Here is a 22,806-nt window from a genome sequence, read left to right on the forward strand (position 1 = left end):
GTACACGCCGCACAGACTCTCTCCTCCTGCCTCACACATTTTATATTTTATTGGACTGAGAACTATGTGGCACATCTCATGAAAATTCCTTCAGTGATTGAAAGGACTTAAACACTAGAATGTCAACGAAGCCTTAATTTCACAAGTCTCTCAGATTAATAAGCGCTTCCCAACATTTTACGGCAACGATGAAATAACGTCTCTGTTAAATCAACTGCTGAGATAGCAGAAAATACGAATGAACCCAGTGCCTTTTGACAAAAAAAAGCCACCTCGACCCAATTCAATTAAAATTCGTCTTGGTGAAATAATGACCATTTCCAGAAATGTATGCCAAATGTCAATATTTGGTAAAGGCTAGCTTCTTGATATTAGTCTCAGACTGGCTCTTCATTCGTCATCATTTTTCATGCCATTAGCCCACAAGCTGTACTCTTAGCTTCAACGACAAAGATGCCATCAAAGGTGTCCTACTTAAAGACACATGGAGTCCATGGAAGAGCCGAGCAGTGATGCTTCACTTTCTGCTCCACATAGCAATGCATTGTCAGCTATTTATATCCCGTAAGGCAACTATGGCCACTGGCAGCATATGTCTGCCTGCATGGAGGCCGGAGCTGCCCGACTCCAGCAGAGGGTTGGCTGGCAGCGCCATGTTCGCTAACCTTAACTACCAAGAAGAGGAGAAATCTATAATGAAATAAGAAACTCAGTCGGGCTGCTTTACGTTGTTAGAAGCAAACTGCTTCATTGGGGTTTCACGCCTACATATTATGTAACATGTTGTGCAGAATCACATGCATTACATGTGAATAACATCTAATGCAGCACTCTCTCGATCCTCTTCATTTCAAACCATACAGCGCAGAGCATTCCACAGTGCAAGCAACAAATATGGACATTTGGTTGACAATCACAGCCCACTTACACATTAAAATAGGCTGCGAGTGGAGTTTACACCAATAACAAGTAATAGCTCCCCCTGCTGTGAATAGATTTCCTCCCTAAAATAGGCCACTGGGGAAAAAGAGCTTGCCCAATGTCTCCCTCTACACTCGAGTGAGCAGTAAAGGAAGCACTGCCTCCCAGGTTGCCTTCCTCTGGTTTCCATCCCTCAAAATAATCCGACTGCCTTGATTTGAAGGAAGGGCGGTAGAAGTGTTGCTGATAGGATTAGGAGGATGTGGTGACCTAAAGCCTGTGACTTAAAAAAGGGGAGTGAACAAAGCCACATTAAAGTGGCTGAATGGTAAATGCAAGGTGCATATGTGGGAGGAGATAACTGCAGCAGGAAAGGCCGATCTGATCCCGTGAGAACATTAGAGTTCGTTAGGCCTGAAGCTACGAGCCAAAAGCTCTGTGCCGAACACAGGAAGCCAAAGACACGCGCATCACTTCTTACCTTAGGACTTACCTTTTTAATAGTTTTTGTTTGGACTAAGCCAAGCTCTTTGTTTTCATCCGCAACATAGAGGGAAAGTTTGACGTAAGGATCGCTGCAGAGAAACAAAAAATCAGAATTATTCTTGAGCCTTTTACAGTTCTCGCCAGCTTAAACCAGTTCACAGATCTATGTTTAGTATATTTAGAAAATTATATTTAAAATATTGCTGACAAGATACATACACTCCAATGCCAAATACTAAAACAATATCTTTCTAAAATCTTTAGAAAATAAGCCGCACGATGGTTTAAATCAGAAAGTTTTAGAATAAAAAGTAATAAATCCGACAAAGCATTAGTAGCAACTGTATTTAACATTGTACTGAAACACACTTTTAGGTCTTGAACTTAGTTAATTGTAGTAGGTGCCAGACTCCATATTGCTAGGCTACCTTCCCTGTGACACACAGGTTGTTTCCAGACCTGAAACCCGAGTCTGCCTCGGCCACCAACAGCCCAGCAGATAAAAGCTGCTTGCTTGGGCATTGTGAGATAAGGCAATAATGTGTTATTGACGAAGCGGAGCACCAAAAATAGAAACTGACAAACATTTTTGAGGTGAATAGGAAGCAGAGTATTGGAGCGTGCTACTTAAAAATAGCCAACCGGTTTATTTGAAGGTGCTGACGGGCTACAAAATCTCCAGTCAGTTGTCGATGGAGAGGTAGAGCTGCACTGTTCAACCAGGCGGACAAATTACTGCACTGATCTCAGTCCCAACAGGCAACACACGGTACAGTATCGGGTTATAACCTCTCCAAAACCTCCATGAGAAGATACTCTTCTCGACAATCTTATTTATACCTAGGAGAAACGTTTCACATTAAAAAACACAAACCGTGGGAACAAAAATAACTGGTACGAATATGATTTACTATTTGTTCTGAACACATTTCTTTCACACCAACATGTAGTCCTGTATTCTGGCCAAAAATACTACAAATGAATGTGTATATTACATATAGCAGCTAGTATGTGGAGAGGTTGCACTGTCAACACAGAGAAACATGGTGCCTCTTACATATGCTCGTGTCCTGTATTGCCTTTTCTAAGCGCGTCATAGCAGGCAGCAGAAAAGATAACTATCGCGACTGCTCCGAGTGGATAAGAGAGACGACTGCGGAGGGCTGATTGCACTTCAGTGGAGCCAGGTTGATGTGAAAGATAAGTCATGCTGTTTAACCTGGCTTTCTTCTGCTGCATTTTAAACACAACGATCAAATCAAAAATACATTCCATTACTTTATGATTATTTCTGTTATTGATTAATCTGCCTATTACTATGTTGATGCTGATTTATTGTTTGGTCAATAAAACCGTAAAAAAAAAAATATGTTAACTGTATAAAATGCCCATAATATCGTAGAACCCAGAACATCTTTGAATGTCTTGCTTTGTGGAAATATCATACTTAAATAATCCAAAGCTTTGCTGATCATTTTTCTCAACTACTCGATTACCTGACTTTTCAAATGTATCATCTACTTCAGAGGTGTCAAAGTTTTCCCAAAAAGCTCTGCCCGTTTCTGCTCACTGTGTATCCTGAAATAACTTATATATCAATGTGTACACCATCTGTTAGGTTATGCGTGTGTACATTGACAGAAGTTATTTTAGGACACACATCTGCTGATGTGCTTCTCCAATGTGGAAGTAAAACAGCAGGCTACCTGAGAGGAGACATCATATTTAATTCTTCAACAACAACATAATATCGGTCTTTCAATCTTCCCAGATGATGAGGGATGAGGAGAATAAAACCTTTATTTTTCCCCATGCTCAGTGTGAGAGGTCGGTGTTGTATGTTGCATTTCCTCTAATAATGTACTTTTTCCAGTGGCTAGACTAAGCACACATGGTAGACATTTGAATTGCATCACCATTTCAAACCATCTTTGTGTTTTAAATCTGATTTGCCATAATCAGTTTCCTTGGGAAGTTTTCCCATCCAGACCTGATATAAGCAGCAATCCAATTCTGGATATATCCAAAATAAGATGTGGCCTGCCAGTTGGCGTGCAGCCTGACATTGATTCTAAGGAAGTTGCTGAGAGAGAGGAAAAGGAAAAGGGCAGAAGGGATGGCAAATATAAATGTTTTTTCTTTATTTTATTTATTTATTTAATTGTACCCAAAGCGAAACTGCTGTTGCTCGATTAATTAACGTCTCCAGAAACCCCACAGCCTCTAATTGTGTGTATGTGTGCTTCTGTGATGTGCTGTGACTATACTAAAACAATGGGCCTACTGTATCTCGGCTGCACTGAGACTCCTTCTTGTCTCCTTTCCTCTATCCAAAAAAATCCTGCTGAGGGAGACAGGCTACTTCAGGTCAACTCTGACTGGATGAAAGCCTGCATGGGTCGCTAGATTCAAATGGCAGCATCGGTCCACTTGTTGTTTGATTGCAAGCGAGATCCTCAAGTTCCTATCAACACCTCACCAGAACAGAAAGAAGGCCTATGGGGTGCTTCACTTAGTCCAAAATAACAGAGCGGAACACAATAGATCAAAGTAGCTGTAGAACAGAATACAGCAGCAACAGGAACCCGTTTGAAGCGAAATGGGGAAAAGCCCCAGCCAGCCCTGTTTGAGCATCTTATGGAGGCGACAGACTGCCATGTCAGCACCGTCTCCTGTGGTAGCTATCCAGACCTCATTCAGTAGTTTCTTCATTACAGTTCAGATTCCTCCTGAGCCGAGCGGAGCCGTCCTGCCAGCAGGGCATCGGGATGCGAACACATGCACTCTGGCATGCGAGCAGTACTCAGTCCTAAACATGCCAGGCTCTTTCTCAAAAAACGTTGGCTCTCGCGTAGCTCAGACACAATGCATCACTGTGAACAACAGTTGGAACGGTGTTCAAATGTAGATGAGGCTCACACTTGTCATATGGTGATTTCAGCCAGATACCAAGGGCATTACAAATGCAGCAGTCTCACCTACACCTATTGGACCTTCTCATGCCGTCTGCAAGCAAAGGTTCCAGATGAACATGCAGCTAAAGAATGATGATATGCAATCTTCAGTGAGATAGCCTGGGGTGATATTACTGCCGTACTGCTACATGTATTTGCATTACATTTGTATGTACAGATGTATGCAGGCTTTTCAAATGGACCTTTGAAGGCCAAAGAGCTGTCTCTTGTACAAGAACATCAGTTCAGCCGTCTGAAAATGAGCTTTCATGGTAGCTTGTTGTCAAGAGGGGAGAAAAGGCAACATGACTGCAGACACTGAATTATATGTGCATCCCTAAATAACATTTTGATTTTAACAAGCTTTAAATTATTTTACTCTCTTCCTGTACATTAGACTTTATTTGGGCTTAAAGCTTGCGTATGACATTAATACCAGTGTATATTTGAAAAACAATGTCAGTCTATAACTTCCTGAAGACAAAACAAATCTATAGCAGAAAGGATGGTTGGTCATTCTGGCTGTACTCATTCATGTACTTGTTTCAGTGAATTCAACTAAACCCATTCAACATAAAGTTATTAGCCTTAAAGTTATGCCCTGGACCGAATGATGCATTTGGCCTAGAGTAAGAGCACATAAATAAAATGATATCTGATTTGGCAATGATTGATGGTCACTCTGTGTACTATGAATTGATCACACCCTTGTAGCAACTACAGAGAGGTAGGCAGAAGTCAATGCGTTTAGCCATGATATAAAAAAACAAAAACTATCTTACAGACTTGAAATACACCTCCACAGGAGGGATATTATGTAACGTTGCATGCAAGTTGTGATAACAGTGGGTTGCACTTCATCACAGAATTGCACAAGGAGAGAGGAGGTCTGACAGCATAAGAAAATGGCCCCTTGATGACCATTATGTGATAAAGACGCACAAACGTTTAATTTTAACCAACAGTGTCTACGTGTGAGAAAGTATGTGGGTATGTATAATTATTAGTCAAACGTTTATATCTAGAAAAACTGTACAAGAGGTGGGTTATGAGGAGTAGGAGAGGCAGGTGGGTAATGATTGATTAACATTTGGAGTTCAAGGTCTTTGTAGGGAAACGGAGTGTAGTCATTGTCTAATATTGTGCGGTTCGAGGTTGAAAAGACAGAATAAAGAACTTCCACTAATTAAGGGCAGGATATGACATGCAATGACCAAATAACAGGTCCCTACATGGACTAATATTTGTTTTTCCACATGTAAATATTCATAGTTACGAAAATTTAAAAAATGACGATACACATTTGAGCTCTAGCGGGCCAGAAAGCAGCCAACATATTCAAAAATAAGACTAGCATTGACCAGGCCCTTCACACCCACTCGACGATGATGACAACAGCATAAAAACTAAGAAACCACTAATAAGGCAGAATCTTCTGTTGTGTTTTTAAAAAAGTCATGTGACTCTCACCTGGCTCCAATGATGTCTTTCTTTGCCAAATCCATTCCGGCAATGACCTTAACCCGCAGCACTCTCGTTTCATTCTGCAGAAGGAAGAGATGATGGACCAAAACACTAAATCAAATTCATGGAATAAATATTGCATAACTTCAGGCCACTTCAAACATTTAAAGCTGCATTTTTAAGTCAATAACCCGGACCTAGAAAATAAAAGAGTTGGATTTGGAGTCGTATTAGAAAAGCTTCCAGTCCTCAGTGAGTCCAACATTTAGAACCTGACAGATGACACAACATAAGCTAAAGCTATATTAAAATATTGAAGAGAAAGACAATGTTATGATAGTTAATGTGTGTGCAACTAATTCCCACAGCACCTCCTGTAGGGGAAACTCTACTTTGAGTTAAACCACCTCACACCATGTTTGGTTTACGGCTTCACACAATCTTCTCTACTTGGCTGCAACTTGAGATGGCGTCTTAAGTAAAAATCGCTGACACAGCTTCTTGGTGGGTTGATATTTACATAAAGCTTTACAATAAGCTCTGTCACAATATATATATATATATATATATATATATATATATATATATATATATATATATATATATATATATATATATATGGACCAAAGGAGGGAGTGGGTGGGCGCACAGACCAACCCAGCTGTTACCTTAGGCAAAGGCCTTGGTCAGAGAGTGTAGCATTTCTGAATGTTTGCCTCACAGTAAGTGCTGTGTCTCATGGAATGCAGACCCACAATTGTCTTCAAACCATTACTTGTGGAGATTACACAATGTTATTTAACGCCTGCAATAAGGTTAACCTCAACCAAAAACTCGCCAACCCTTTCTATGGTCGACTGTGTTGCATTGTGTGGAATGTTTTCACTGGCATGCTTCCCCTCCAGTAATGACTGACAGGCACCACAAAGATATGAAAGTGAAAAGAGCTACCTTATAGACAAAGCAGTACAAACACTGGCTGCGTTAGATAGGTCGAACCCAGTGAAATAAAGTGCATCAGTACCTGTTCTGATCTTGATTTTCTTTTTTTAACTAAAGTTAAATGCAACACAAATTCATTGGGTTTGGTAATATATATTTACAGATATCATCCAGATAAATGTTCAGTGTATCTAACGAGACGCATGTCCAAAAATAACTGCCATAAAAGGCTACATTCAAATTCGCCTACATTCGTGTAGTCACAGTGTTGCCTGCTGTCTGAGAGTCACGCCCCTATTCTCCCCGACGAACCTTGAATACACATTAAATTATTATGTTTAGTCATGCAACCGGATCCTAAAAAATAGAAAGAAAAAAAAATCAATCCCCAGCCTTACTATTTCTAACTGCATTAGTAATATCTGACAAGTGGTTGGCTGATTTTGACAGCACTTGCAGCTCGTTATTAGCAAATAATCGTGTTAAGTCACTCAAGTGTCCTCGTGTTTGGCCGTCCTGCATCCGTGTGGAACAACGTCTGCATCCCAGCATACCTTTGCACCACATTATGGATGTAACGTGAGACGTCTGTGTGTCAAAGGCGACACACAGTTCACCACTGACGCCAATATTGACCTCAAATGACAGAGCAAGACACCACCGTCCACAGCTCGCCATCAAAAGGCTTTTGTTTACTGACAAAAGGCGGCGTTTAGGTCTGAAAGAGGGGTTGCCATCCAGCTCTCCGCCTCCGCCCCCCCCCCCCCCCCCCCAGAAATGTCTCCTCTGCACATCTGGGATGCAAAATATCTCTTTGGAGCTACAAGTCGTCCATACATTAATTAAAATAAGAGGATATAGAGAGGTGGATAAGCTTGCTCGGCCGTAGGTAACGGTTTAATCTCAACATCCCGGAAGGCAATGGGTTGCATCTGTTAATGTAATTAAGATAAGTAAACTAGTGGACAAGCATATACGGGGGCAGGAAACTGACAGCTGCTCGACAATTACTACGGAATGTCACTGTGGGTGAGGGCTTGTTAGCTTGACTCTCGGCTAGCCTTGGTGTTAGCTATTAACGGCTGAACCCCGACTCAGAGACAGAGTCATGACTGACATCTATCGAACAAAAGCCTTGTTGAATTCAACGCTTACCTCGTCTTCTGAAAGTCCATATATCGGCTCGTAATTCGCAGCCATATAGCCTGCGGTCCACGCTAGACACACAAAAACAAGCCGCTCGGCAAAGCTAGCTAGCCAGCCTTTAACAATAAAGTCCCACTTTGCTCTATCTGGTGGTGGTCAAATCCACGGTGAGACCCGGTCCTCGGCACGGCACGGGGAATCGGTTTGGCAGTCGGATAACGTAATCCTCGCGTGCGTTGTCCGTCCAGGACACAACCTGGAAATTACAACAACAACAAAAAACAGTGTCCACAATGTTTCAACTGAGACAGATCGCTTTTGTCAACTCCGAGCTTATCCCCCCCCCGAAATGTTTTGACACTTGACTTCCTCCTGACAGCTCAGCCAATCGTGTGCCGATTAGACGTGATTGCGGTCAACATCGACCAATCAAATGCGACGGAGATTCCCCCAAAACTCCTCAACGGCCAATAATATATGCAGAGGGCGTGGCGCTAGTGTGTGTGTCTGTGGCTGTGGCTGTATGTCTGTTTTCACATTTTCAGGGTGTGTGAGGCTGTGTCTCGCAAAGCAACTAAGTTTACCGTTGTCAGGATTGTTTTTAAACTATCTCTATAATATATAATATCACCACTACCAGCTGTCACCATTCATCCCTGAGCGCGTTCATGTCAGGGGCGGGCCTTGTGAAAGACACAGCCAATCACAGGCTACATAGTCAGAAAAAAAACAGATATAACTACTGATCTGCCTCACGAATTTAGGTCGATGAAAAGGAAAAAGTTAGAGGAGTCACCTTGGAAATAAACTCTCTCTCATTCAAACTCAGCATGCTTAATTGTATATAACAACTAGAGGGTGAAAACAAGGATATAAACATGGTACATTAATGGTTATAGCTGCATATAGATTTCTAGCATAGGGAAGTAATCCATAAAAAGAAAATAAAATATTACCATAACACAGTCAATGTGTGTAATTCTTGTTCTTGTTCTTGTCGTTTGTTTCCATTGTCGTGGCCAATATTTAGTTGTTCATGTATAAACTTCGGTACACTTATTTAAACATTTTTATTGATTGATCATTTTGTTTCATGGGCACGTTTTTCATTAGAGGGCAACTATTTCGTGTGTCCTCAGTGGTGTCTGGATGTTGTTGTTGTTTTTGTTATGGTGGTGGTGATGGTTATTCTTACAACTCATTAGATGGGAAGAGTTCCTATTCAGTCGGTCTCAGTGGATATCCTCTTGCACACTTTATGCTCATTTATTTAAAATAAACTCTTTGTTTGTGTAGTTTAAGCAATGCGTAGGTTATTACATGCGATGGTGTCTTAATGTGTCATTCATTCACATGCTCTCTAACATATCGAGACAAGTAAATGGAATGTTGTTTGGTTCTTAAACCCCTGCAGCACCGGTGGTCCAACACTGCCGCCTGTCGACGCCCACTCCACTAATCCAATTATCCCAGTCTACAGAGACACAGATTGCGTTGTCAAACCAGCTCACTAAAGCGTCGCTAGATGTCACTACACAGTCGTAATCTCTCCATCGTTTGTACCCGTTTGGCCCCGAAGCCTGATACCAGATGTCCAGTGATTGAGAGGGTAAATGTCACATGGACAGACCGCGAGAGCGGGTTTTATTGAGTTAGAGGTCAGTCCTTCTCTGACTGCATCTGTGCCTCACTCCTCTTTTTCTTTTTCTTTTTTGCACCCGTATCGAAGAGTACGGCATGCAATCTGTCATACCAACATATCTGACACATCCTCTGCCACTGGCACGACAACGTGAATTATGAATGACAGATGAGTTATTTTTTTGTTTTAAAGGTAATACATCACAGTTCACTCTTTATCTACATTCATGAAGTGCATCCAGGTTCAAACGTCCACTGGCATTCACCATGGATAGGTCGCTTAACGGGACTTTTAAATCAACGTGAAGAGCAGATGGTCATATTACATAACATTATTGCTTCTAAGCTGAAATGGGGAGGGCTGGAGTTCTCATGGTACAATCAGTCTCTCGGTTCAAAGGCTTTTCATAGAATGTGTATATGTTTACTCACAAAAACCCATGTTTACCTAGGCGTTCATGCAAATATGCACAATGGCATTTCAATAAACCAAGCCCAAAAAACAAAATATGTTGTCTTTTTTTTATTCATACATCATACACACATCACGGAAATGTTTCTAACAGGAAGGCTGTTTCGCCATAAGAGGGCATATTGCCTGTGTTATGACATATAGATGACAGTGACATAATGCAACTGTACATCTGTACAAATCAGGTATTGTATTCAACTTGAGTATTTCCCTTTCATGCAACTTCATATGGCATCCTATTCCAACCAAAGCGCATTTCAGTGCTTATTATTTTGATTCTTTAAGTACATTCTGATGATGCCACTTACATAAGTGACAGGTGATATTTTGGTATTTTTACTTAATGGATATTAATACTTCCTCCATGTCAATGCCACGCCCACCTTATTTCCATCTGGTGCCACCGACACATATTCTTTCCCCATGCCCGTATACCTGTTTAGCCCTGTTCAGGGCAAAGGCAGCTTCATAATCATACACTCTGTTCAGTGGGAACATCATGGTCAGGGTTATGTCCTGTTGTAAAAATAGGAGTGGGATCTAAAACAGTGGGAGACCTTGCAGCTCCTAAAAGGAACCAGGCGTCTCTCATGGGGGAGAGTGGTCGTCCTGAGACCACAAGGTACCCGGTTTGATCCACATAATTGCATGTCGAAGTGTCCTTGAGCAAGACACTGAACTCCCAGTTGCTCCCCGGGGGCTTCACGCCAGCCCACTGCTCTTAAGGATGGATTAAATGCAGAGAACAAATTTCATATATATATGTAATATGACAATAAAACATGGTTACCAGTAAAATGTGAGTGAATGTCACTAATATGTGTTCTCCTGAGGAGAAGTGATTTTAACTGTTTTGCAGAGAAAACCTGGACCCCACAGTTTTTTTTAAATGCACAAAATGAATATACCTTAAGCAAGGATCTAGAGTATTGGTCAACTACAGAGCAACACTTTGAAGTCTGTTTTAGTAATACGGTGAACGAGGAATCCCTCAATATATTGGCCCAGAACAGATAGTGAGACAGTGTGTTTACATGTTTGAGAGAATGCTTCTTAGAGGTATGTGTCTCTCTTGTCTTTGTCATCGAGGAAGAAATTGTATTGTCTCTCATTAATTTCCTGGAGAGTCATCCACAACCACTGTAACATGATCCCGACCGGTAACGCACACATACACGCACACGCACACGCACACGCACACACGCACACACACACACGCACACACACGCACACACACGCACACACGCACACACACACACAGATAGAGAGAAGAAGAATAAAATAGAAACAAAATCTATATTACGTAAATAATATTACGTAATATAGTGGCAGTCACAATACAAATCAATGTGTATGACCATATTTGACATTGAATAAATTGTACATTTTCAGTTGAAATACCTCTGAGGAACTTCTGCTCACGTGAAACTCACCTCAACTTGACATTCAGGTCTGTGGCAACCATGGCAACCCAAGCCATGGGCGGAGCTGATCCTCTAGCCCCGCCCTCCTCAGGATCAGAGAGACGGGAGAGTTGACGTCGCCGGAGCTGCGGGTTTATACGGCCATCCCGGTAAAGCGGTTATACAAGCCGGTGTACGTGCGCTCTTTCTGGGAGCCGGCGCAGGGGTCACCACGGCGAGGGCGCCGAGCGAGAGCCCGGAAACTCCTCTCAGCTGCTGGTAAGACATCCATTTACTTCCCAGGAGAGCTTCGTGTTTCATCAGGACCGACCTGAGGGGCACGCAGGCACACGGAGAGTTCACTGCACTTATCGCTTGCGTGTGTGTTCATATGCCAAAAATAATAGAACAATCTGTCGCAAAAAAAGAGATAGAAGATCACACTTGTTGATACTTGCAGTAATGTTAAATAGTTCAATTTAACTGAGATCTTTGATTCTTTGAGAGTGATGTTTTCCAGACCATGTGAATCGGTCGAGTGGTTTTGCCTCAAGCTAAATTGAATCTATGTGGCTTGCACATATTAATCAATCAGACTTAATTTGTAAAGCACTGTTTGTGCATCACAACGACCTCTTTATGTGTCCCACTGACAATGCATTCAAGTAATTTAGAGAAGAAAAGCAATACATTTGTATCAACAAGTTAACTGTGAATCAGTTCCCACATACTAATTGCGTGTCCCTCTGGATGAAGGGATGTTCCTTCATTGACCGCTGACTGACTGGCAAGTTATTTCCTCCAGCGTGGGAGGATGATGATGCTGGGGTGTCAGCAGTGTAATTGGATTTCTAGAGTCATGATCTGCTCCTGCTCTGGTTAAGAAGAGGTTAAAGAGGCTGTTGGACATTATGGCAAGCTGATCAACTTAATATCGGATTACAATTTTAGGTGGCCACAGTTTACAAACTCTTTCCACTGTTAGTCCTGCATCAGGCCTTCTATATAGTCAGCTACCTGCAGCTGTAATTATGAGGCCACACAGCCTGATTGAAGTAAACAAATCCTTCTACGGTTGTATTTAAAGTGGTACCTTGCTTTTGCCCATGTTTGGAAGTTCTCGCTCATCAATTATAACAAATTATTCACGCGTAAACAACACAATTCTTAAATGTGAATATCAGTTTGATCAGTTCTCCAGATCCGAAAGGTAGTGCTGGCGTTGGCCGGTATTAGATGAAGTGTACTGTAATATGAATACGATCTGTACAGGTGAGGCCCAGCCCATATCATATGACACAACTCCTACCTGTGTTAGCATTGGCTGGATTAGAACTGTCAAGCTTCATTGACAGTATATCAACATGTGTAATAGTAATCTGTGCACAAAGTAATTAGAAAAATAAGTGGTGACTCATGATCATAAATGATCTTCACAACCATATGACTACACTGCTCTTGTGTAAGGCAGGTGCTAACCAATGCACTCTCCCAACATTATTTTAATCAAACAACTATCTCACTCAATGTTTTCTATTTGTGAAGACACCCCAGATGGAAGTGAGTGTTATTACGCCCACAACATACCTGCAGCTAAATATCAATAAACAGTCAGTGGGGTCATTATTGCTGCAGGTAGGTAAGTAGGTGTGTTGTTTGCTGTCCTTGAAGCCTTTCTTCCTCTGTGTGAGTGCTTCAAAGAACACACACAGGAGGGCACAGACATGCTGGCCGAGACCTTAGAGGAAGTACAATGATTGAACAGCAACAATGACGAAAGAAAGGGATGCACGTGATTCACGTTGTTTATGGTTTATTGTATGTAGTTGGCATAAATGCACTCTGGGCTTCGTTTATTCTTGCAGTTACATGGGCATGGCTGTTTGTGTGTAAGTGAGCACCACCATGTGTCTGCACCGCGTACATATTGTGCGTGTGCTTTTGTATCCAGAATGTGTGTCACAGGGTTATAGGGTCAGGGGTTAAGGGAATCCTGCCTTTACAGTGAGGGATATCTCCAACCATGCGGGGGGATTTAATTGTTTACATATCAACTGGTATTAAACTGGGATTTCATATCGTCATCATACTAATCTTAAGATGTGTCCGACAGTCTTCAGTATCGACTAAAAGTTCAGCAATGGGTTAATTAAATGTGTTCATCCCTTTGAAATTGACACAGCAACTTCAAGTTCCATGTCTTGTTTTCTGTTGCTCTTTGCCCTTGAATGTCAGAAAAAAGGTTCCTAGAAAGTCGTGGGTGTTGATGATAAAAACAGTTTCTTTTTATAGTCCTGGGAAGTGTTTTACTCTGAGCAGGAGTACAAGTCTATGTTTTGATATGAAAGCAGTGTGAGTTATGCCTTGAATATGCTTTGCATATTCCTTTAATTCATGACCAAATATATGAATTGTAACCTGCACTATCTATATGTTCTCATAGGAGGACAGATACTCGAGTTATTGCTTCGTCAAGACACATTTCTGTCACGCCAAACCTGCTGATCTAATGTGTGAAACCGAATCCTGTCACCGTGCGGTAAATCATCGAGGATATATCGTGCCCTGGGAAACGGGACTTCTGTAGTTCTGCTTTTGTGGTGCTCGGATGTCTTTCGGTGCATGAGAAAGAAACATTGCCTATAAATCACCTTTGAAAAGGTGAGCTCTCGTACAGCCGTGCACCCGCGGGCATCTTCTCGCTTCACCGCTCACTGTTTAAACTCAACATGTCATTTGACACGTCCTCTGCACCCCTTTTGACAGGCATCTGACACAAATCATAAATTATTCATAATCACCAGACTTTAGATCTTAGCCTCAGGATGATTTGACTGACGAATTTCAGATTTTCTTTTTTTGTACGTTGCACGGCGTTACGTTTCAAAACGTTTTTCATAATTACCTTGAACGCTGGTTGCTTGTCTGTCATTTTAACCGTGCGGTACATAAGGTCACCATGCTGAACCTAGGTACGACTATGGAGCAGTGGGTCAGCGAGGAAGCAGTTATATGTGAGCTGGCTTTCTATGTTGAGCATATAGGAAGAGGGATACACAGCACATGAAACAAGTGGCTCCTGAGGTGAAACTGAGAAAAGTACCAGCCATTATTATCTGTGAGGGAGGAGCTTCTCACTGTTGGCCAGCACTTTCCCAGCTTAGCAGCTTATTCAGTTTGGGCTACTGGTTATGTAAGAAGGCTATATGCAGCAGGAGGCTAATCCAATGCCTTGACCTTAATGCCAATTATCAGATCATGACGTTATTGAAATTAAGGCCCCATAGAGAACAGTTGGTCACTTGCCAACAGTCTTTATGATATAAAGGAAGTATAATGTCTAGAAACCATGCTGTCTGCAAAGATACTGCAAAAGCAGAAAACCTGACTAATCTCGGAGCCTGTTATTGATGTTTCAAATTCATCAGTACAGTACGTGGGCCTTGTGCTTATATATTTTTTGTGTTAAGAGAACAAACGGAATATCATCCAAGGGTATTTAATAGTCTTAATTGGGAACTATTATTTCTTTATTCAATAATCCAATCATTATAATTACTCTTCAACATCTAATAATTGCAAATGTATATCGTTAATGTAAATTATATGACATTCTTGTTTTTTAAATCTAACTTTGGACTGCAAAATGAGATATTGTGTCTTACCTAAGAGAAGAGCAAAAATCAGAGACATTGGTGAATCCAATCAATGGGTACTAACAGAATGAGAACAAAACTATGAGGACATTTGTTTGCGTACTGCTACCTGCATGAGGCCCACCATCTCAAAAATGCACACATTGTCAACTCCCCAAGACACTTTGCAAGAAGTCAAGGTGATCTTGAAAATGGGCTGAGAGCTGAAATGTCATCAGAATAAAAGAAATGCATTTTGAGTGTGCGCCACTTATTTTCCTTAAAAAATACCACATAATACCACATAATACCTGTATATTGTGTTAAATTGTGAGTGGGGAAAAAAATAAGAACCAAAAAGAAACGTGTGGTGCCATGCCACTGTGTGTCCGGCCTGTGGGAGCACTAGAAAAGCTCCAAATCTAAATACCAATACAGTCTGACAAGAAATACATTTCTTCTGTTTTAGTTCCTGCTACCTGTGCCGTCAGACATTTCGGTTTACCATGTTTTTTTTGAAAGCCTTTTACTTTGCGGCTGTTATAGAGAGAAGTAATTTGCATATAAGTATATTTATTCGAGACTAAACTTTATTTAATTTAAGAATAAAGTGATCGCTGCCATTTGCTATTGTGAGTGCTAAGCGTGTAATAACTCAGGTTCATATCTGATAGGCTAGGTGTGGGAAGGCGAGTCCTTACAGCAGCATGAAATGAGAATGGGAGCATGCCTATATGTAACTTTTCCTTGCAGCAATAGAGATCGACTCAAGAGGTCTCTCTATTCAATATGTCAAATCCTCAACGGCAGAATAAATCCTCACCAGTAATGAGAAGAAAGGGAGTGAGCGTGCGAGCGATGAAGAAGTGCTTTCTACCAACTTTTTCTTTCCACGAATGCAACATCAGCTCTCCCATCTATTTCCCATCTATCCCCCTGCCGGCCTGCCCGCCCCATGGTTTCTGTAATAACTCAAACATCTGCACGTGGATGCGAATGCGATTGTGAGTCGGGGCAAATCACCCTTCTGCTTGTGAGTCTCTGTCATTGAGGCAGCAGCCTGAACTTATGCAATCAGTCACGCTGCATGTGCCAGCTGGTAGAGGTAGACAGAAACGGAGAGGATGCCTTTTAATCCCTAATGAAACTGCAGACATCATTCATAGGAGATTTTCTTTCTGTTTGTCATATCTACCGTTCTGTGAACCGATTTGGTTTCATTTAACAGTAGCATTGATCTGTTTAAGGCATGAATGTTCTCTTTATGATAAACGACAGGATTCAGTCAGGTTCTCGAGCACATTGTGTTTGAATTATATTCTCTATCCCTGCTGAAGCATTAACGATCTCAGAAGTAATGCATCCGATATTCGAAACAGTTCATTTGTGGATTGCATCCTTCAACATTTTCTCTTTCTAATTACAGTATGTCTTCAGGGGTTTTTAATTAATTGAAGTATTGCGCGTATGACTTAACTCTCAAGCAATGTGTGTGGCAATATGAAAACACATCATCTCCTTTGAAGTGGGTTGTGACTCAACACAAGACGTGCAGTTCTGTTGTTGTGATGGATAGCATTGCACGTGGTTTACAGGATTTGTCTGACAGTTTGCCCCATACTCAGTCACTGTGTATTTATTTTTTCTCCATCCAGCAGCCACGGCTTTGAGGTGCCATGATGAGGAAAGTCATCCTGCTGTTGTTGCTGCTGTGCTTCACGGCGCATACCAGGGGAAAACGTAAGTGATGTAAAAACACAGATCCAGAGCTGTAATAGTAAAAGTGTTGTTTTTCTGTTGATATTTTCCTGGTATATTGGACATCATTTCTATATATAGTTATATAATTAACACTGCTTTCCGTTCCTCTTTTGTTCATGTCTGTCTTTAGTCCACAGCCCTCCAGCAAAGCCCGGACTCACCAGCTGTCGTTCTCCCGAAAAAGAGACCTTCACCTGCTGGTGGAAGCCCGGCTCCGATGGGGGGCTGCCCACTACTCATGCCCTGTACTATCGCAAAGAGAGGTTTGTGGCAGAGACAGGGCTGGATTGTTCAGCGTCCAGAGAGAAGTCTAATGTAGGATTCAGCAGCAGGTTTGATTGTGTCAAGTCTGAAGGGCTCCACAGAGAAAGTCAGGAAAGACGGGGATATATATATATCATATCATATCATTGTCATTGCAGCAAATGCAGCAAATGCAGCAAACACAATTGGACGTCTTGTCGGTACAGTTTTCAGTGAGGTACTTGGGGGCATCGGATACCTTTGCCATTGGACTGGGGAGGTTTTTAGACAACCGTACACCATCCTCAGAGTTGCCGCCACCTGCTTCCTTTCACTTCACCGCCGGGTGAACGCAATGCATGCAGAGGCGTAACCCATCTTTCTGAACTCTTCCCACTACTTCTCAGGTTCTCTGACCAATCAACGCAGACAGCAACGACACCGTCCTCCAGCTTTCTAAACATAGACACTAACAGTTGTGTTTATTAGAGGACCCAGGTCCACTGGAAAGTGCTGTAACAAATGCTCATACAGAGCATGTTAGCAAAGTTATTTTACAAGTTGCAGGAATAAAAGTACATAAATAATAATTAACACAGGTATTATTGTGTTTTGATGCACTTCATGGCTCAGAATGTTTTCTTATACCTTCAATTCATAAAAACATGGCACCCCATTTATCAGAGTACACACGCACATATGCAATGACATGCAGTTGCTCTGCCTCTCTTGCAGCTCGGAGACAGTGTACGAGTGCCCGGACTACCACACCGCTGGAGAGAACTCCTGCTTCTTTAACAAGAACGACACGTCCATCTGGGTCAACTACAACATCACGGTAGTGGCCACCAACGCACTGGGCAGGGCCTTCTCTGACCCCGTGGAAATAGATGTGGTCTACATTGGTGAGGAAATGTGTGCTTTTCTTTGGAGAGGGTGTTGTTGTATTTGTTCTTTTGATCTTCGGGGCACAATTTCCACATGAGGATTTTAAAAAAGTGTTTTTTTAACGCACACTCACACAGCTGCTCAATGGCACACTGCGACTGTTGCTCTCTGAGTGTACTCACCCGCCCTCCAGCTGTAGCTACACACTGAAGGTCACCCTTTAAAAGCAGTGAATGAAAACAAAAGTGTTGCGAGTCTGCTTGATAAACGTTGATTATGATCAAACCAAATTTAAAAGAAATGAAGTGAGTTAAAGAATATTTTCATATTCTATATTTAAACCAAAAATTAACTGATCCTACTAACATGTGTTGTGATATGTCTAGTATAACTTATTTATCTGTGCCACAGAACTACATGAATGTTCAAAAACTATGAAAAACACATAAAAGTAGCCCACTTTTGAACTGGCATATTGCTTATGTAGTTTATTTTGAGTCAGTCCCACATACACAATTGCTGGTGGAAAATACTCACCGGAGCACCAAATACGTAATAATCCATTGCTGAAAATACTCTGCAAGTACTACACTAATTCTTCCTCGATGATTCACATTTTATAAAATCAATAGTGGCCCACTGTGGAAATGACATAGCCCTTAAAAAAAATGAATAGTTAAATAATTAAATGAGGCATGGACAGAATAAGGAAGTTTGAAAGTTCTGAGAGATGAACTATCTCACTGGTTTTGGTCTTTTCATGGAATTTATTGATTTATTGAAGAAACATGTTGAATAATTCCAGCCATTTTATTTCATCTGGCATCGGATTCAATTGGGCAATTCTGCTTCATACAACATATGGATATTGTATGAGGTGTGGAGTCCCATCCTGTCATGTTGCTTATTACAACAGAAGCATGTTGTTAAGGAAATATCCAAAAGGTAGTGTAAAGCCTTAGAAATACACAACGTTTCCTCCTTGCCCCTGAGGCTCCTCTTTACTAGTTGCATTGACCTGATTTGAGTGGTATCAGTCCTAACCTTTCATTGTCAACTTTGTGTCTCCAAGAAGTTAACTTAAAGCCTAAATATTAACGTCTGCTGCAAGTGTTCCGCTGGAGGTGTGCATCGGTTCACTCTTACATAGAGAAAGAGACATGTGCACACTCCTGCCAGAGGAAACACTCTTTACACAATAAACATTATTATCCACTTAAAAATTGTTTCTCTTCATCCCTCTCAGTCTCACACAAACACAAACACATCCACTCTCATTCACATTTTCTCTCTCCTCCTTTCCAGTCAAGCCTAATCCTCCAGAGAAGGTAACAGTGACTGTGATGGAGGACAAGGGCTGGCCCTTCCTCCGGGTGTCATGGGAACCGCCACATAAGGCCGACACCCGCTCGGGTTGGATCACTCTCATCTACGAGCTCCGCGTCAAGTTGGAGGAGGAGATTGACTGGGAGGTACGTACTTCATCGTCCAAGGGAGCGGTGGTTAAAATGCTCGGTCCTCATGTTAATTAACTAGCTGTTAAATGAAACCCTTAAAACTTATTACAAAATGTTTTGGACTGCATAACCACTCACGTTGTGTCAACTGTGTGTGTTTATTTCCAGATGCACCTTGCAGGCCAGCAGAAGATGTTTAACATTTTCAGCCTGCGGTCAGGTGGTAAATACCTCGTAGAGGTGCGCTGTAAACCGGACCACGGCTTTTGGAGTGAATGGAGTTCCACTTCCTACATCAAAGTTCCTGACTGTAAGACATCTACCATCCATTATGTACAGTATAATACATGGTAGCATACTTTGTTAATAAGATATCATGCATTTATTGAAGCTGTCACGCTTGTCAGATCAAATGCAGGACTTGAGGCAGGCAGGTTGAACAGAAAGCTAGCTGTGTGTAGCAAAAAGCTGGTACGAAAAATGACAAGAAACAGAAACTGAGGCAAATAAGACGCTAATGAATTAATGACGCACAGGTGTGGTGTAAAACAGAGGGGGTGGGGGGGGACGTGAAACCAAACACAGGAAGCAAGAGGCAGGGAACTTCAAAATAAAACAGGAAATTAACTAAGCAAAATCCCAACTGAAGCTACAGTCAGGAGATGGTTAGCTTAGCTTAGCATAACAACTGGAAACTGTGAGAAAGGGCTGGCCTGGCTGTCGCCATAAAGACAGCTGTTCCCCCTGTCTTTATGCTAAGCTAAGCTAATTATATCCTGAATTCAGTCCTATGATGAACAGACAGATGTTCTGGTCTGACATATATTTCAAAATGTGAAATATTCCTTTGGGATACTTCATCCTCTAAAATCCTGTAATAATAATCACCATGTGGAAAAAATAGAACATAAGACACTTCCGATGTTCTGTTGTGTTTTACAGATTTTCATCGAGAGAAGTCTACATGGATTCTTATAACGGTCTTTTCTACCTTTACCTTCCTCATCCTCATGTGGTTGCTCCACATGAACAGACACAAGTAAGACAATGATCGTGCAATTCTGATGCAATGTATCTTTGTTGTAATATGAACACATGTGACATGTTTATTGCAACAGAGGTCCAAACCTAATCATTTGCTTATCTTAAGATATTTATGTTGTGATCATGACTTTGACCATAACTTTTTTATATCCCATTCAAATTGTAATAACATTTTGTAATTTTAAGCACATTATTCAATTGTTGTTTTATTGAGAAAAGCACAGAAAGAGCTAACGTTTTAGTAATTAGGAGGACGAAAGTCTGACATCTTTATTCACTGGGAAATTTTTGAATCGACAATATAATAGATAATGGGAATATGTTATGTTATGTTATGATCCACCAAAGAATAACTACAATGTTATTGGCATTTGTAACAGTTGTTGTTATTTGTATTTATTTCTAGATGATAATTTTTTTATTGCAAGATAATGAAAATCCTACAATGAAACAGATTAATTAGAAAATGTTATACTTAAGTTGTGGTCATAAAATAATACTCTGGGCTTTTATAGTATACAACAGAAGAATTGTTGATTTGTGTTATATTATATTTATTTATTTTCATCTGCTTCTCACGAGACTTGACGGAGATCTTTTTTGTTTTCCATGTGTGAAGTCTGAAGCATTGTATTCTGCCACCTGTCCCTGGTCCTAAGATTAAAGGATTTGATAAGCAGCTTCTCAAGGTAAAGCAGCTACATATGGAACAATGTTTTGACTTAATAATATTTTGTGAATAAGAAAAGCTCCTTCTGACTGATCGTATCACTACTTTTCTCTAACTGAATATTCCTCTTTTTGTGTAGAATGGTAAATCTAACCAGATCTTCAGTGCACTGGTGGTGCCTGATTTCCCTCCGGCCACATCATCCAATTATGAGGACTTCCAGGTGGAGTACTTAGAGGTTTATGTCCGCAGGGAGCAGGAGCTGGTGCTGGAGGAAAGCAAGGATCTACACAACAGTTGCCTCAAATCTGAGAGCTCCACATCTGACTGCGACTCTGGCCGAGGCAGCTGCGATAGCCACACTCTGCTGATGGCTAAGTGCAGGGAGGCAAAGGAGGGAGAGAGGCAAACAGATCGGGAATGCAGTCCGATGAGGACGGAGGCACAGAGGCGCCTGAAGGACTGGGAGGAGGAAGCGTTGAACTATGCTCACGCAGGCATAGTTAGCCTTGAAATGTCCAGCGGGAGGGTGAAGACCTGGCCCTCTGTGTTTTCTCCACTGCCCCGGTACAGCTCAAGCCCACTGGACCAACAGAGCTCACTTCAGATGGCGAAACAGCTTTCCCTCTCCACGTCCTCCTACCTCACCCAGCCTGGCCACAGCACCAAGGAGGCTCTAGGACAGAGCTACTGGGACCTTTGCTTGAGCAGCAAGCAACCTCATCTGCTCAATCCCCCGACGCCGGTCTGCCGAGAACTCCAGGCCCACAGCGACGTCAACATCTCCAGCATCGGCCACAAGCGGGCACCTGCTGGTCCGCGGTCACCCGCTCTCCACACCACCGAGTACGTCGAAGTCCAAAGAGTCGACAATAAGGACACGTTGCTTCTCCAGCCCGTTGTGCAGGGCTGCGGCCGCATGGGGGGCTGCTTCCAGATGCCCCACGGGGAGGTCTACAGCAAAGTGAAGGGGGTGGACAGTGACAACGTGTTGCTGCTTCAGAGAGAGGGGATGGGAGAAGACAGGTGCCCTTGTGTGGAGCAGGAAACAAATGAAGTGACAGGGAGCTGCCACAAGTCGTGCACAGTGAGCACGACGCAGAAGCCTTCAGGATGCATTTACACTGCCGTGCCGGTACGGGACGAAATGGCCACGATGGCGAATGGCTATGTTGACACTGCCACCATGTGCACACTGCACACTTGCTAGGTGCCCAACTGGCAGGTCTGGGACACTGCAAGATCTGTTTTAGGCCGGGACTGAGACAAAAAACAGGAAGACTGGATGGCTCAGACATTAAGTAACAACTTCTGCTCCTGTATGAGATGGGTTTTTTTTCTTTCAGATTACACTTCAGTTACACGTTTTGCGAATCAAAATTGATTGAATGATATGAATAATAATCTTCAGTTAACTTTCTAAAGAATGATTGATTGTATATAACTTATTTGTTACCATATGCTGCATATTATGTCTTCATATTTCATAAATCTTCCTCACCTCGCTGGAATGTTTCATTCACTTTTTTAAAATGCCTTCCATGAAATGTATTGATGCTGTTGGAATGTGAGAATCTGTTAAAAGGATTTGTGTAAAATTAAAATGGCAGAAAGCTCAAAAATAAAATGTTTTAGTTTTGTTTGTGTGTATTTTCTCTGCTCCCTGAACATTGCATGTT

General features: G+C 41.8%; 2 protein-coding genes across 6 annotated transcripts in view; one reads left to right on the plus strand and one right to left on the minus strand.

Annotated features, from left to right (window-relative positions):
* Positions 1 to 8,264, minus strand: part of nedd4l (NEDD4 like E3 ubiquitin protein ligase) — a 40,541-nt gene extending 32,277 nt beyond the window's left edge. For 2 of the 4 annotated variants that reach the window (XM_034547402.1, XM_034547400.1), the window contains exons 1-3: positions 7,923 to 8,264; positions 5,832 to 5,905; positions 1,415 to 1,496 (exon numbers count right to left, since the gene is read on the minus strand). In XM_034547402.1, coding sequence (XP_034403293.1) covers positions 1,415 to 1,496; positions 5,832 to 5,905; positions 7,923 to 7,967 — 201 coding nt within the window. In that variant the 5' untranslated portion in view covers positions 7,968 to 8,264. The remainder of the gene's footprint in view (positions 1 to 1,414; positions 1,497 to 5,831; positions 5,906 to 7,922) is intronic. The other 2 variants (XM_034547401.1, XM_034547399.1) reach the window with 1 other exon arrangement.
* A 3,276-nt stretch (positions 8,265 to 11,540) lies between these two features.
* Positions 11,541 to 22,766, plus strand: prlra (prolactin receptor a). Of its 2 annotated transcripts, none has more exons than XM_034546698.1 (9): positions 11,541 to 11,708; positions 16,720 to 16,804; positions 16,956 to 17,088; positions 17,804 to 17,973; positions 19,262 to 19,428; positions 19,582 to 19,723; positions 20,356 to 20,452; positions 21,077 to 21,146; positions 21,267 to 22,766. In XM_034546698.1, the coding sequence occupies exons 2-9, from the start codon at positions 16,741 to 16,743 to the stop codon at positions 22,335 to 22,337; spliced, it is 1,914 nt and encodes a 637-aa protein (XP_034402589.1). In that variant the 5' UTR covers positions 11,541 to 11,708; positions 16,720 to 16,740; the 3' UTR covers positions 22,338 to 22,766. The 2 variants fall into 2 exon arrangements, with proteins under 2 accessions (XP_034402589.1, XP_034402590.1); XM_034546699.1 differs by having other exon boundaries at positions 16,723 to 16,804; positions 21,267 to 22,732.
* Positions 22,767 to 22,806: the final 40 nt, after the last annotated feature.

Source organism: Cyclopterus lumpus, chromosome 12 (genome assembly GCF_009769545.1).
Source record: "Cyclopterus lumpus isolate fCycLum1 chromosome 12, fCycLum1.pri, whole genome shotgun sequence".
Taxonomy (NCBI): Eukaryota; Metazoa; Chordata; class Actinopteri; order Perciformes; family Cyclopteridae; genus Cyclopterus; species Cyclopterus lumpus.

Excerpts from the sequence above, each read along its gene's own strand:
- prlra (XM_034546698.1), top strand. The coding sequence starts at position 16,741 with ATGATGAGGAAAGTCATCCTGCTGTTGTTGCTGCTGTGCTTCACGGCG. Across the intron at positions 19,429-19,581 it reads AGGAGGAGATTGACTGGGAG|ATGCACCTTGCAGGCCAGCA; the intron begins GTACGTACTTCA and ends GTTTATTTCCAG. Across the intron at positions 21,147-21,266 it reads TTGATAAGCAGCTTCTCAAG|AATGGTAAATCTAACCAGAT; the intron begins GTAAAGCAGCTA and ends CTTTTTGTGTAG.